Below are 13,031 nucleotides of genomic sequence, written 5' to 3' on the forward strand. Positions count from 1 at the left end.
AGCATGCAGCAAATAAAGTCACACCTGAAGTGAGAGGGATATGGAGGCTGCCATTTTTGTTTCCTTTTAAGCAATACCAGTTGCCTGGCTGTCCTGCCGATCCTCTGCCTCTTGTACATTGAGCCATAGACCCTGAACAAGTCTGGTGATTTAAAAAAGGAAGATTGAAGAGACAGAGCCAATAATAGTGTTGATTGTTTCGTACGAGAGGGAAATTCGTATAGAGCGCACACCAGTAAGAGCACCAGGCACAGGCGACTACTTGTAATGCAGGCAGAAAGAATTAGCCCAACCAGATTGGGTTAAAAGTCACTCTCTGTAGTATGAATTTGGGATGAAACCCTCCATCCAGGGTGCATCAACATAGTCTGTACTTAGCTATACAGAGTCGCCAAGTGACCCCTTGTATAAGTGACCCCTCGGTGCCCTTGTATAACCAAGACTAGTAAATTGTCTTTGTTGATTGACCAGGTATCGCACAAGGTGAACAGAGGCACCAAAAGGATAAAATATGTTAACATTTCTAAAAATAGCTAGGGGGGCAGTGGTACAAGGCAACACGTTTCGTGGGTATATTCCCGCTTCCTCAGGCAATAACAAGGAGGAGTATCACACAGCAAAGTGGCAAGAGGCGCTAGGTGTTTACAAGACTTTTGGTGTGTGATACTTCTTCTTGTTCTTGCCTGAGGAAGCGGGAATACACCCGTGAAACGCGTTGCCTTGTATTCTGGAGTATGTGAATAAATGTAATCTGTTTGAAAACTAACAGCTTCATGTCTGCTTCTGGGAGGTAAGTCCACCACTGCCCCCCTAGCTATTTTTAGAAATGTTAACATATTTTATCCTTTCGGCACCTCTGTTCACCTTGTGCGATACCAGTGTCCACCCCGGGTGGAGGGGTCTTAAACCCTTACTTTTCCTGATCTACAGAGAGAGACATTCTTTCCTGATCTACAGAGAGAGACCCTCTTCCTTGGGTGATGTTGCTACAACACTTGTTAAAGAAATGTTGGCACATGCTTACTCATAATTACACTTAAACTATGATTCTGCAAATACCTTCTTAAAGAGAACCAGAGATGAAGCACCCTCATGTGCTTCATCTCTAACTACCAGCGAATCCACTACCAGCGAATCCACAGAACATGACTCCTCTGTGACCGGGGCATAGTGCCGGCAGCAGTGCCCGGCTATCCTGCGCCGAGTCATTGAATAACTCCGCCAGCACCTGCACCATATGGAGTTTTCAGCGCACGTTTCTGAGCCTTGAGGGGCATATTTCTGAGGAGCGCCATGCAGCCGCGCTACATGCACAGATACCATTCCTGCTGACTGACAAGAATCTTCATTATGAATGTGGGAATCATCTTCATTATATTGCTCAGCTCCTGCCAGACTCAGGCTGATGAGAATCTCTTCCCCACTTTCATGTATGTTTATAATGAGGCAGCAGCAGCACCCATTTCATGTGTATTCAAAGGGAAAACAGCCTGACTGTGTTATTGCACCTTTCATCACCCAGCTGCCAGCAAAACAGTAATATTCCTATACCTCGCCTCCCTCTCCCCTACACCTCGCCTCCCTCTCCCCTATACCTCGCCTCGCTCTCCCCTATACCTCGCCTCACTCTCCCCTATACCTCGCCTCGCTCTCCCCTATACCTCGCCTAATGCTCCCCTATACCTCGCCTAACTCACCCCTATACCTCACCTAACTCTATACCTCACCTAACTCTCCCCTATACCTCGCCTAACTCTCCCCTACACCTTGCCTCACTCTCCCCTACACCTCGCCTCACTCTCCCCTACACCTCGCCTCACTCTCCCCTATACCTCGCCTCACTCTCCCCTACACCTCGCCTCACTCTCCCCTACACCACGCCTAATTCTCCCCTACACCTCGCCTAACTCTCCCCTACACCTCGCCTCCCTCTCCCCTACACCTCGCCTCACTCTCCCCTACACCACGCCTCACTCTCCCCTACACCTCGCCTAACTCTCCCCTACACCTCGCCTCCCTCTCCCCTACACCTCGCCTCACTCGCCCCTACACCTCGCCTCCCTCTCCCCTACACCTCGCCTCCCTCTCGCCTCCCTCTCCCCTACACCTCGCCTCACTCTCCCCTACACCTCGCCTCACTCTCCCCTATACCTCGCCTCACTCTCCCCTATACCTCGCCTCCCTCTCCCCTACACCTCGCCTAACTCTCCCCTATACCTCGCCTAACTCTCCCCTATACCTCACCTAACTCTATACCTCACCTAACTCACTCCTATACCTCGCCTAACTCTCCCCTACACCACGCCTAACTCTCCCCTACACCTCGCCTCCCTCTCCCCTACACCTCGCCTCCCTCTCCCCTACACCTCGCCTCCCTCTCCCCTACACCTCGCCTCACTCTCCCCTATACCTCGCCTAACTCTCCCCTATACCTCGCCTAACTCTCCCCTACACCTCGCCTAACTCTCCCCTATACCTCGCATAACTCTCCCCTATACCTCGCCTAACTCTCCCCTACACCTCGCCTAACTCTATACCTCACCTAACTCTCCCCTATACCTCGCCTAACTCTCCCCTACACCACGCCTAACTCTCCCCTACACCTCGCCTAACTCTCTCCTATACCTCGCCTAACTCTCCCCTATACCTCGCCTAACTCTCCCCTATACCTCACCTAACTCTATACCTCACCTAACTCTCCCCTATACCTCGCCTAACTCTCCCCTACACCACGCCTAACTCTCCCCTACACCTCGCCTAACTCTCCCCTACACCTCGCCTAACTCTCCCCTACACCTCGCCTAACTCTCCCCTATACCTCGCCTCCCTCTCCCCTACACCTCGCCTCACTCTCCCCTACACCTCGCCTCACTCTCCCCTATACCTCACCTCACTCTCCCCTATACCTCACCTCGCTCTCCCCTATACCTCACCTCGCTCTCCCCTATACCTCACCTCGCTCTCCCCTATACCTCGCCTCGCTCTCCCCTACACCTCACCTCACTCTCCCCTATACCTCGCCTCACTCGCCCCTATACCTCGCCTCACTCTCCCCTATACCTCGCCTCACTCTCCCCTATACCTCGCCTCACTCTCCCCTATACCTCGCTTAACTCTGCCCGCAAATACTATAATTACCCTTCCTCTGTTTTGCATTGTGTCTAATGTACACTGAGCAATATACGTGTGGTAAAGGGTTTAATGCACAGGAGTAGAGGAAAAGTATATATATATATCATAATCTCTACCATAGTCATAGTGTAATGTCCTACCATATTATTATTATGTATTTATATAGCACTGACATCTTCAGCAGCACATTACAGAGTACATAGTCATGTCACTGACTGTCTTCAGGAGCTCACACTCTAATCCTACCATAGTCATAGTGTAATGTCCTACCATATTATTATTATGAATTTATATAGCACTGGCATCTTCTGCAGCACATTACAGAGTACATAGTCATGTCACTGACTGTCCTCAGAGGAGCTCACAATCTAATCCTACCATAGTCATAGTGTAATGTCCTACCATATTATTATTATGAATTTATATAGCACTGGCATCTTCTGCAGCACATTACAGAGTACATAGTCATGTCACTGACTGTCCTCAGAGGAGCTCACAATCTAATCCTACCATAGTCATAGTCTAATGTCCTACCATATTATTATTATGTATTTATATAGCACTGACATCTTCTGCAGCACATTACAGGGTACATAGTCATGTCACTGACTGTCCTCAGAGGAGCTCACAATCTAATCCTAACTCTCCCCTATACCTCACCTAACTCTATACCTCACCTAACTCTCCCCTACACCTCGCCTAACTCTCCCCTACACCTCGCCTCACTCTCCCCTACACCTCGCCTCACTCTCCCCTACACCTCGCCTCACTCTCCCCTATACCTCGCCTCACTCTCCCCTATACCTCGCCTCACTCTCCCCTATACCTCGCCTCACTCTCCCCTATACCTCGCCTCACTCTCCCCTATACCTCGCCTCACTTTCCCCTATACCTCGCTTAACTCTGCCCGCAAATACTATAATTACCCTTCCTCTGTTTTGCATTGTGTCTAATGTACACTGAGCAATATATGTGTGGTAAAGGGTTTAATGCACAGGAGTAGAGGAAAAGTATATATATATATCATAATCTCTACCATAGTCATAGTGTAATGTCCTACCATATTATTATTATGTATTTATATAGCACTGACATCTTCAGCAGCACATTACAGAGTACATAGTCATGTCACTGACTGTCCTCAGAGGAGCTCACACTCTAATCCTACCATAGTCATAATGTAATGTCCTACCATATTATTATTATGAATTTATATAGCACTGACATCCTCTGCAGCACATTACAGAGTACATAGTCATGTCACTGACTGTCCTCAGAGGAGCTCACAATCTAATCCTGCCATAGTCATAGTCTAATGTCCTACCATATTATTATTATGTATTTATATAGCACTGACATCTTCAGCAGCACATTACAGAGTACATAGTCATGTCACTGACTGTCCTCAGAGGAGCTCACAATCTAATCCTATCACAGTCATAGTCTAATGTCCTACCATATTATTATTATGTATTTATATAGCACTGACATATTCTGCAGCACTTCACAGAGTACATAGTCATGTCACTGACTGTCCTCAGAGGAGCTCACAATCTAATCCTACCATAGTCATAGTCTAATGTCCTCCCATATTATTATTATGTATTTATATAGCACTGGCATCTTCTGCAGCACATTACAGAGTACATAGTCATGTCACTGACTGTCCCCAGAGGAGCTCACAATCTAATCCTGCCATAGTCATAGTCTAATGTCCTCCCATATTATTATTATGTATTTATATAGCACTGGCATCTTCAGCAGCACATTACAGGGTACATAGTCATGTCACTGACTGTCCTCAGAGGAGCTCACAATCTAATCCTGCCATAGTCATAGTCTAATGTCCTACCATTTTATTATTATGTATTTATATAGCACTGACATCTTCTGCAGCACATTACAGAGTACACAGTCATGTCACTGACTGTCCTCAGAGGAGCTCACACTCTAATCCTACCATAGTCATAGTCTAATGTCCTACCATATTATTATTATGTATTTATATAGCACTGACATCTCCTGCAGCACATTACAGAGTACATAGTCATGTCACTGACTGTCCTCAGAGGAGCTCACAATCTAATCCTACCATAGTCATAGTCTATAGCAGCAATGGTAAAACTCCTCGACACAAGCGGCAGCTGCCTCCTGCTGGAGGTCTCTTGGATCCCCGTTGCTTCGCTAGATAGACCTCAGATAAGTGTGACCCACAGTGAAGAGAGAAGAGCAGCTCCGTAGCAGTGGGTAGAATGGAAGTACTTACTTGCAGTATATGCGCTGCCACTAGGGGAACCTCTCTCCTCTCTTCACTGCAGCGCTGCGGATCACACTGATCTGAGGTCTATCTAGCGAGCTGACGCTTGTTCCGAGAATATAAAAAAGCAGCGGCTGGCGAGGAAGGAGGGGACAGGTTTGCAACCTACTGGGGGCACCTATCTGGCTAACCTACACTGGGGGCTACTATACCTAGCTATATATACTGGGGGCCACTGTACCTCACTAACCAATAGGGGGGCAACTGTACCTAGCTAACCTATACTGGGGGAAACTATATATAGCTAGCTATGTTGGGGGAAACTGTATCTGACCAACCTATACTGGGGGCAACTGTACCTGGCCAACCTATACTGGAGTACAGCTGTACCTGGCTAACCTATACTGGAGGACAGCTGTACCTGGCTAACCTATACTGGGGGCAACTGTACCTGGCTAACCTATACTGGGGGCAACTGTACCTGGCTACCTACCTATACTGGAGGACAGCTGTAGCTGGCTAACCTATACTGGGGGCAGCTTTACCTGACTAACCTATACTGGGGGCAACTGTATTTGACTAACCTATACTGGGGGCAACTGTACCTGGGTAACCTATACTGGAGGCAACTGTACCTGGCTAACCTATACTGGGGGCAACTGTACCTGGCTAACCTATACTGGGGGCAACCATGCCTGGCTACCTATATTGGGGGTACCTATACTGGCCGCAGCATCACTGCCGGCCAGGCCAGCACAGCATCACTGCCAGGAGAGCACAGGGTCACCGCCAGCCGAGTACAGTACCCAGGCCAGCCAAGACAGAAGCCAGGCGGGGGTCTAATTATGTGAAATGCTGCTAGGTTCATAAACTTTAGGCCCCACCCACTGTGCCGCTGCATAGCCCAGCCCATTTTTTAACGCGGCGCGCTGCACATTGACTGTACCTGATTAGTGTCGTATGTGATTTAATTGATGCATTTTAAATGCGAGGTAATTGCAGCAATTCATTTGTGGGGTCAATTCATGCATTTGAAAAGTGGGGTAATTGCTGCATTTTATTTGCGACAGTGATTGACGCAGTTTATTTGCGGGATAATTGCTTAATTTCATATGTGAGGTGATTGATACATTTTAAATGTGTGGTAATTGCTGCATTTTATAAATATGAGGGTAATTTCTGCAATTCATATGTGGGGGTGATTGCAAAATTTTAAATATAGAGTGGCCTGTAATGTATGAGTTGTTTTATCTATATATATAAAATCGGATGTATGTGTGTGTGTATGTGTATGTGCTGCGATCACTCGAAAACGGCTTGACCGATTTGAACGAAACTTGGTACACAGATCCCTTACTACCTGGGATGATATGTTCTGGGGGTCTCGCGGCCCCCCTGCACACCTGGGCGGAGCTACAAACAGCAAATCAGATTTTACCCATTCATGTCAATGGAAAAAATATAAAAGGCTGCCATTCTCACAGTAATCAAGCCAGAGTCCCCACACTTGGCACAGTTGGTCACTTGGTGACCGAGGTTACAAATCCAGGAAAAGTGGGCGGAGCATAAAACACCCACTCAAATTTCAGCCATTCATTTTAAATGGGAAAATGTAAACTGCAGCCATTCTTACACTGCTAATGGCAGGGTTCTCAAACTTGGCACACTTGGTCACTGGGTGAATGGGATTAATATTCAGGAAAGTGGGTGGAGCCTACAACAGCCAATCAAAATTCACCTATTGATTTTCAAGGGGAATCTTTAAACTGCTGCCATTCTTACACTGTTAATGGCAGAGGCTTCAAACTTTCTACAGTCAGTTATTGGGTGAATTGGGGTCCAAATTCACTAAAGGGGCGGGGCCACAAACAGCCAATCAGATTTCCTTGGTGGATAAACTGCTTCCATTCACATATTTTTGATGCCAGGAACCTGAAAGCTCATTAACTTGGTCATTGAGTGACTGTGTATCAAGGTTACAAAAAGTGGGTGGAGCCAAAAACAAATTTTACTGGGAAAATGTAAACTGCAGCCATTCTTACACCATTAATTGCAGGGTTCTCAAACTTTGCACAGTTGGTCACTGGGTGAATGAGATTAAGATTTTGGAAAGTGGGTGGAGCCTACAACAGCCAATAAAAATTCACCTTTTGATTTTCAAAGGGAATATTTAAACCATTCTTATACGGTTAATAGCAGATGCCTCAAACCTGGTACAGTTGGTGTCTGGGGTTCAAATTCAGAAAAGGGGTGGAGCCACAAACAGCCAATCATATTTGTTTAATTTCAATGGGAATATACAAAGTATTGATACCAAGTACCCCAAAGCTGATAAACTTGGTAATTGAGTGACTGTATGTCAAGGTTAGAAAAAGTGGGCGGCGTCAGCAACCTAATTTTTTACATGGCAGGGTTCCCAAACTTGACACAATTGGCCAATGGGAGATTGGGATTAATATTCAGAAATAGGGTGGAGCCTACAACAGCAAATCAAAATTCACCTATTGATTTTCAAGGGGAATATTTACATTGCTACCATTCTTACACTCTTAATGGCAGAGGCCTCAAACCTGATACAGTCTGTCATTGGGTGACTGGGGTCCAAATTCACTAAAGGGGGTGGAGCCACAAACAGCCAATCAGATTTTTTAGATTGATTTCAGCCATTCTGTTATTGGCGGGGTTCTCAAACTTGACACAGATGGCCACTTGGTGACTTGGATTAATATTCAGGAAAGTGGGTGGAGCCTACAGCATACACTCTTAATAGCAAAGGCCTCAAATCTGGTGCAGTCAGTCACTGGGAGACTGCCAGACTGGGGTTTAAATGTTTAATTTCAATGGGAAAATGCAACTTATTGATGTCAAAGACCCCACAGCTCATAAGCTTGGTCATTGAGTGACAGTATGTCTAGGTTAGAAAAAGTGGGTGGAGCCAAAAACAATTAACATTTTACATGGGAAAATATAAACTGCAGCCATTCTTAGGCTCAACACACACCATACAATCTTGGTTGTTCAATCTTACCACTTTCATGTAGTATAAGAGCTTATCCAATCAATCATTCTTTGCTGGATAAACTGCTTCCATTAGCACTATTTTGATGCCAGGAACCCGAAAGCTCACAAACTTGGTCATTGAGTGACTGTGTGTCAAGGTTACAAAAAGTGGGTGGAGTCAAAAACAGATTTTTCTGGGAAAATGTAAACTGCAGCCATTCTTACACTGTTAATGGCAGGGTTCTCAAACTTTGCACAGCTGGTTACTGGATGACTGGGATTAATATTCACCTGTTGATTTTCAAGGGGAATAATAAAATTGCTGCCATTTTTGCACTGTTAATGGCACAAGCCTCAAACCTGATACAGTTGGTCATTGAGTCACTGGGGTTCAAATTCAGAAAAGGGGACAGAGCCACACACAGCCAATCAGGTTTGTTTAACTAAAACAGCAGTATAAATTGCCATGTTGGCAAAATACGTGGATTTTGGGAGGCAGTTTGGGCACTCTGCCTCTGAAAGGTTCTCCATCACTGGTCTATAGTCACAGTGTAAAGTCATGTTACTGACAATCCCTGAGAGGGGCTCACAGTGTAATCCTTGCTAAAGTGCCTATTATAGTAGGACAATATGTAAATTCCATGCAGACTGTGTACTAGTTTAGACCAGGAAGCTAGTAGTGTTGTTCAGATCATGAACGATTCGGATCTTTGATCTGAATCTCTTTTGTGAGACGAATCATCCGAATCATCAAAATGAGTGATTCGGATCGCAAAGGGGGCGGGCCAGGAGCATAGCGCCCCCCCCCCCCCTCAGCGGGCAGGGGGTCCTGGAAGCAGAGCAGAGATGGATCGCTCTGTTGGAGTGGAGCCAGCCTTGCAGGGACAGGTAGATGAAAGAGAGGGGACATGGGTGCCACTGCCAGATAGGTGTAGAGCACACATACTGGCTATAATGTGCTGCTCATTATATGCTGCCTGTTCCATAGTTGTGCAGTGAACAAATTGGAAACTTTTGGCTCAGCTCAGTAACTTTACAGACAGCGTGCTGGGCTAGAAGGGCAGGCACTGTGATTGCTGTACAATATGCTCTAAACAGCTGCACTTCACTTCTGGTAATGCTTTCTTTCACTGTGCTATGTTTGCATTCGAAGTATACAGATGAACATGTAGGTGAAATATATGTAAAGCATATGATTGCAGCATGTGGGTATTGTGTGCAAACAAACATTTCTGCTCTCTGCTCCTCCCTTCTCTGTCCACTCCCTGCCCTCTGTCCATCTTCTCCCCTTCTCTGTGTGTCCACCCCCCTCCCCTTCTCTGTCCACTGCAGGGAAAGTCCTGTCCTGCTAGTCATTTCACCCCCGAATGCTTCCCTAGTAAAATGATCCGAGATTCGGATCAAAGATCCGGATCTTTTCAATGATCCGATTCAAATGATCCGAATCATTGAAAAGATCCGAACTTCCCATTTCCAGCATGCCTCTTTGACATTGCCCCTCCCCCAGGCAAATAATAAGTAACTGGTTCTTCAGGATTCCGAGAATCAGAGACTTTCACTTTTGTTTCCTCTCCTGCTGCCAGCGATGGCGTCTGCTATTCTGAGCGAGGAGCTGGAGTGTCCCGTCTGTCTGGACATTTATACAGATCCTGTAATGCTGAGATGTGGTCACAACTTCTGCCGGGTCTGTATTGATCGTGTGCTGGACTCACAGGAGGGGTCTGCAGGTTATTCCTGTCCTGAATGTAGGGAGAGGTTCAGGGACCGGCCCGGACTACAGACAAACATTGCTCTAAGGAACATAGCAGGGCGTTTCCGGTCTACACAGCCAGATCACGGGGAGGTCGGAGTCCATTGTACTTACTGTGTAGACTCTCCTGTACCTGCCGTTATGTCCTGTCTGCACTGTGACACTTCTATGTGTGATAAACACCTGAGATTCCACAGCAAGGCCCCAGAACACGTCTTATGTGCCCCCACCACCTCCCCGGAGACCAGGAAATGCTCCGTCCATAAGGAAATACTGAAGTATTACTGCACTGAGGACTCTGCCTGTGTCTGTGTGTCCTGCACTCTGGCTGGAGAACATCGGGGACACCAGGTGGAGACACTACAGGAGGCCTCTGAGGAGAAGAAGAAGAAGCTGAGGAATGATCTGCAGACACTGATGGCAGAGACAGAGGAGGCTGAGAAAAGAGTCCAGAGTCTGGAGGAATGCAGGAGAAAAGCACAAGAAAAAGCAGCTGGTGAAGCAGAGAGAGTCACTGCCTTGTTTAGAGACCTCAGGAGACGGCTGGAGGAGCTGGAGAAGAGAGTCCTGAGTGACATCATGAGGCGGGTACAATGCTATGATGACATCATCAGGCAGCTGGAGATAAAGAAGGAGGAGCTGTCTAGGAAGATGCGTCACATTGAGGAGCTGTGTCACATGACTGATCCACTGACTGTCTTACAGGAACCACACACAGGTGACTTGTGTGACACGGAGGACAGACATGATAAGCAGCTCCATGATGGAGGGGATCTGGATGTGGCCGGCATCTCACACACATTACACACAGGACTGGCTGAGATCATGTTTGGGGTAACTGGGGGGATCTCTGTACAGCCTGCAGACATATTACTGGATGTAACCACAGCTAGTAATCTTGTACATATATCAGATGACAGGAAAACTGCATCCTGGTTACCTGCAGAGCAGAACCGCCCAGAAACAGCAGAGAGATTTCAGGATTGGTCTCAGGTGTTGAGCAGCCGGAGTTTCTCCTCAGGGCGACATTACTGGGAAGTGTATGTTGGGAGATCAGTGAGCTGGAGAGTCGGGATGTGTTACCCCAGTATAGCCAGGAGGGGAGGGCAGTCAGGGATTGGATGTAATAACAAGTCCTGGGGGTTGGACAGGGAGGGTAATCAGTACTCAGTTAGACATGACAGTGAAGTGATTGAGTTACCTGATGGGATCCCCAGTGATAGAGTCAGGATATATCTGGATTATGAGGCCGGGCAGATCTCCTTTTATGCCCTGTGTGACCCCATCAGACACCTCCACACCTTCACTGCCACCTTCACTGAGCCCCTCCATGCTGGGTTATGGGTAGGGGAAGGTTGTATAAAGATATCTGGGGGGGGTCAGAGGGTGTGAGAGCTCCGCCCACTGGTGACATCACAGGGAGAGGATTGTGATTGGCTGATTGTCCTGCCAGTAATTACTAGCTGTCTGTGATTACCAGGGACAATTCCTGGTTTCTGTCCTGAATCATTATATCCTGAAATCCTCATTTATTGTCACATGATTATAATTGTATTTGTTTCTCTGTAACTGATAATAATCTCTATTCCCTGTATTACTTTCAGTGATGAGCTGCTGTGATAAGAAACATGTCACTTGAAACTATTAATTTCTATATCTTCTTCGTATATTCTGGATTCATTTTAAAATAAATAAAGAATTAAATGTTATAAAGCAGATAAACAAGAAGTATGAGGGCCGGTTCACACTTGTTTAAAAAACGTATCCGTGACTCCGTTTTTGGTCCCGGACCAAAATCGGAGCCACGGCTACCGATGTTAAAAATAGCCGCTGCCTTCACACAATTCAAAAAACGGATCCGCGGACTTAGTTTTAAAAAACTGAATGGAGAGTCCAGATTTTCTGGGACTTCACGGACCGCAGATACAGGGAGGGGTAATGAAAGGCAATACAAAAACTGATCTCCCTCTACACAGGCTACATAGCACACAAAAACGGAGGGAGATCCGGATTGCCTTCTGCCTGCTCCTCCCCTCAACATCATCATGTCCCCAGGGAGCCTGGAGGGGGTGGCAGCCAGGAAGGGGTACAGCGGGCACAACGGCGGGGACTGGGGTCAGACACCCACTCCCTCACCTGAGTCCCCCATCCCCGCTCCCTCTCCAGCTAGTTTTGCTAAACAATGTGATCAGCAGCAAGCGGGGAAGCACTTCCTTCCTTGCGTTCCATCACTCGCCGTGTGACTTCCTGTAATGTCGCCCTAAACCGTGCTATGACAAATAGCACACCTTATCAAAGATATCACACCTTATCAAAGATATCACACCTTATCAAAGATATCACACCTTATCAAATATATCACACCTTATCAAATAGATCACACCTTATCAAAGATATCACACCTTATCAAAGATATCACACCTTATCAAATATATCACACCTTATCAAAGATAGCACACCTTTTCAAATATATCACACCTTGTCAAATATATCACACTTCAAAAGTCCCCAAAAAAAAGATATCACACCTTATCAAAAATATCACACCTTCTCAAAGATATCACACCTTCTCAAAGATATCACACCTTATCAGAGTAGCATAGCGAGCGCTATGAACCCAAGGGGGCACAGGGCAGGACGAGTGCCATTGCCAATTAGCAGGCATACGTTTTTTGCGCTCGCTATGTTACTCTGATGTGTTAACTTTGATAAGGTATGCTATTTGTCATAGCTAGAGATGTCGCGAACCGCAATAGACTTCAATGGGCGAACTTAAAAAGTTTGAAAAAAATTCTGCTGACTAGAAAAATGGTAGAAAAGATGTTTCAAGGGGTTTAATACCTGGAGGAAGACATGTTTGAGTGAAATACACATCAAAAGTCCCCAAAAAAT

At 46.4% G+C, this 13,031-nt stretch overlaps 2 protein-coding genes across 10 annotated transcripts in view; one reads left to right on the forward strand and one right to left on the reverse strand.

Annotated features, from left to right (window-relative positions):
- Positions 1 to 13,031, reverse strand: part of IQSEC1 (IQ motif and Sec7 domain ArfGEF 1) — a 1,051,066-nt gene that overhangs the window by 353,513 nt on the left and 684,522 nt on the right. The gene's annotated exons all lie outside the window — the stretch shown is intronic.
- LOC137531871 (E3 ubiquitin-protein ligase TRIM11-like) lies at positions 9,975 to 11,806 on the forward strand. The gene has a single exon (XM_068251867.1). It carries the CDS (start codon positions 9,975 to 9,977, stop codon positions 11,529 to 11,531), a length of 1,557 nt encoding a protein of 518 aa, XP_068107968.1. The 3' UTR covers positions 11,532 to 11,806.

The sequence above is a fragment of the Hyperolius riggenbachi genome, chromosome 9 (genome assembly GCF_040937935.1).
Source record: "Hyperolius riggenbachi isolate aHypRig1 chromosome 9, aHypRig1.pri, whole genome shotgun sequence".
Taxonomy (NCBI): Eukaryota; Metazoa; Chordata; class Amphibia; order Anura; family Hyperoliidae; genus Hyperolius; species Hyperolius riggenbachi.

Bases quoted from the DNA above. Each gene is read 5' to 3' on its own strand.
- LOC137531871 (XM_068251867.1), top strand. From the start codon at position 9,975: ATGGCGTCTGCTATTCTGAGCGAGGAGCTGGAGTGTCCCGTCTGTCTG.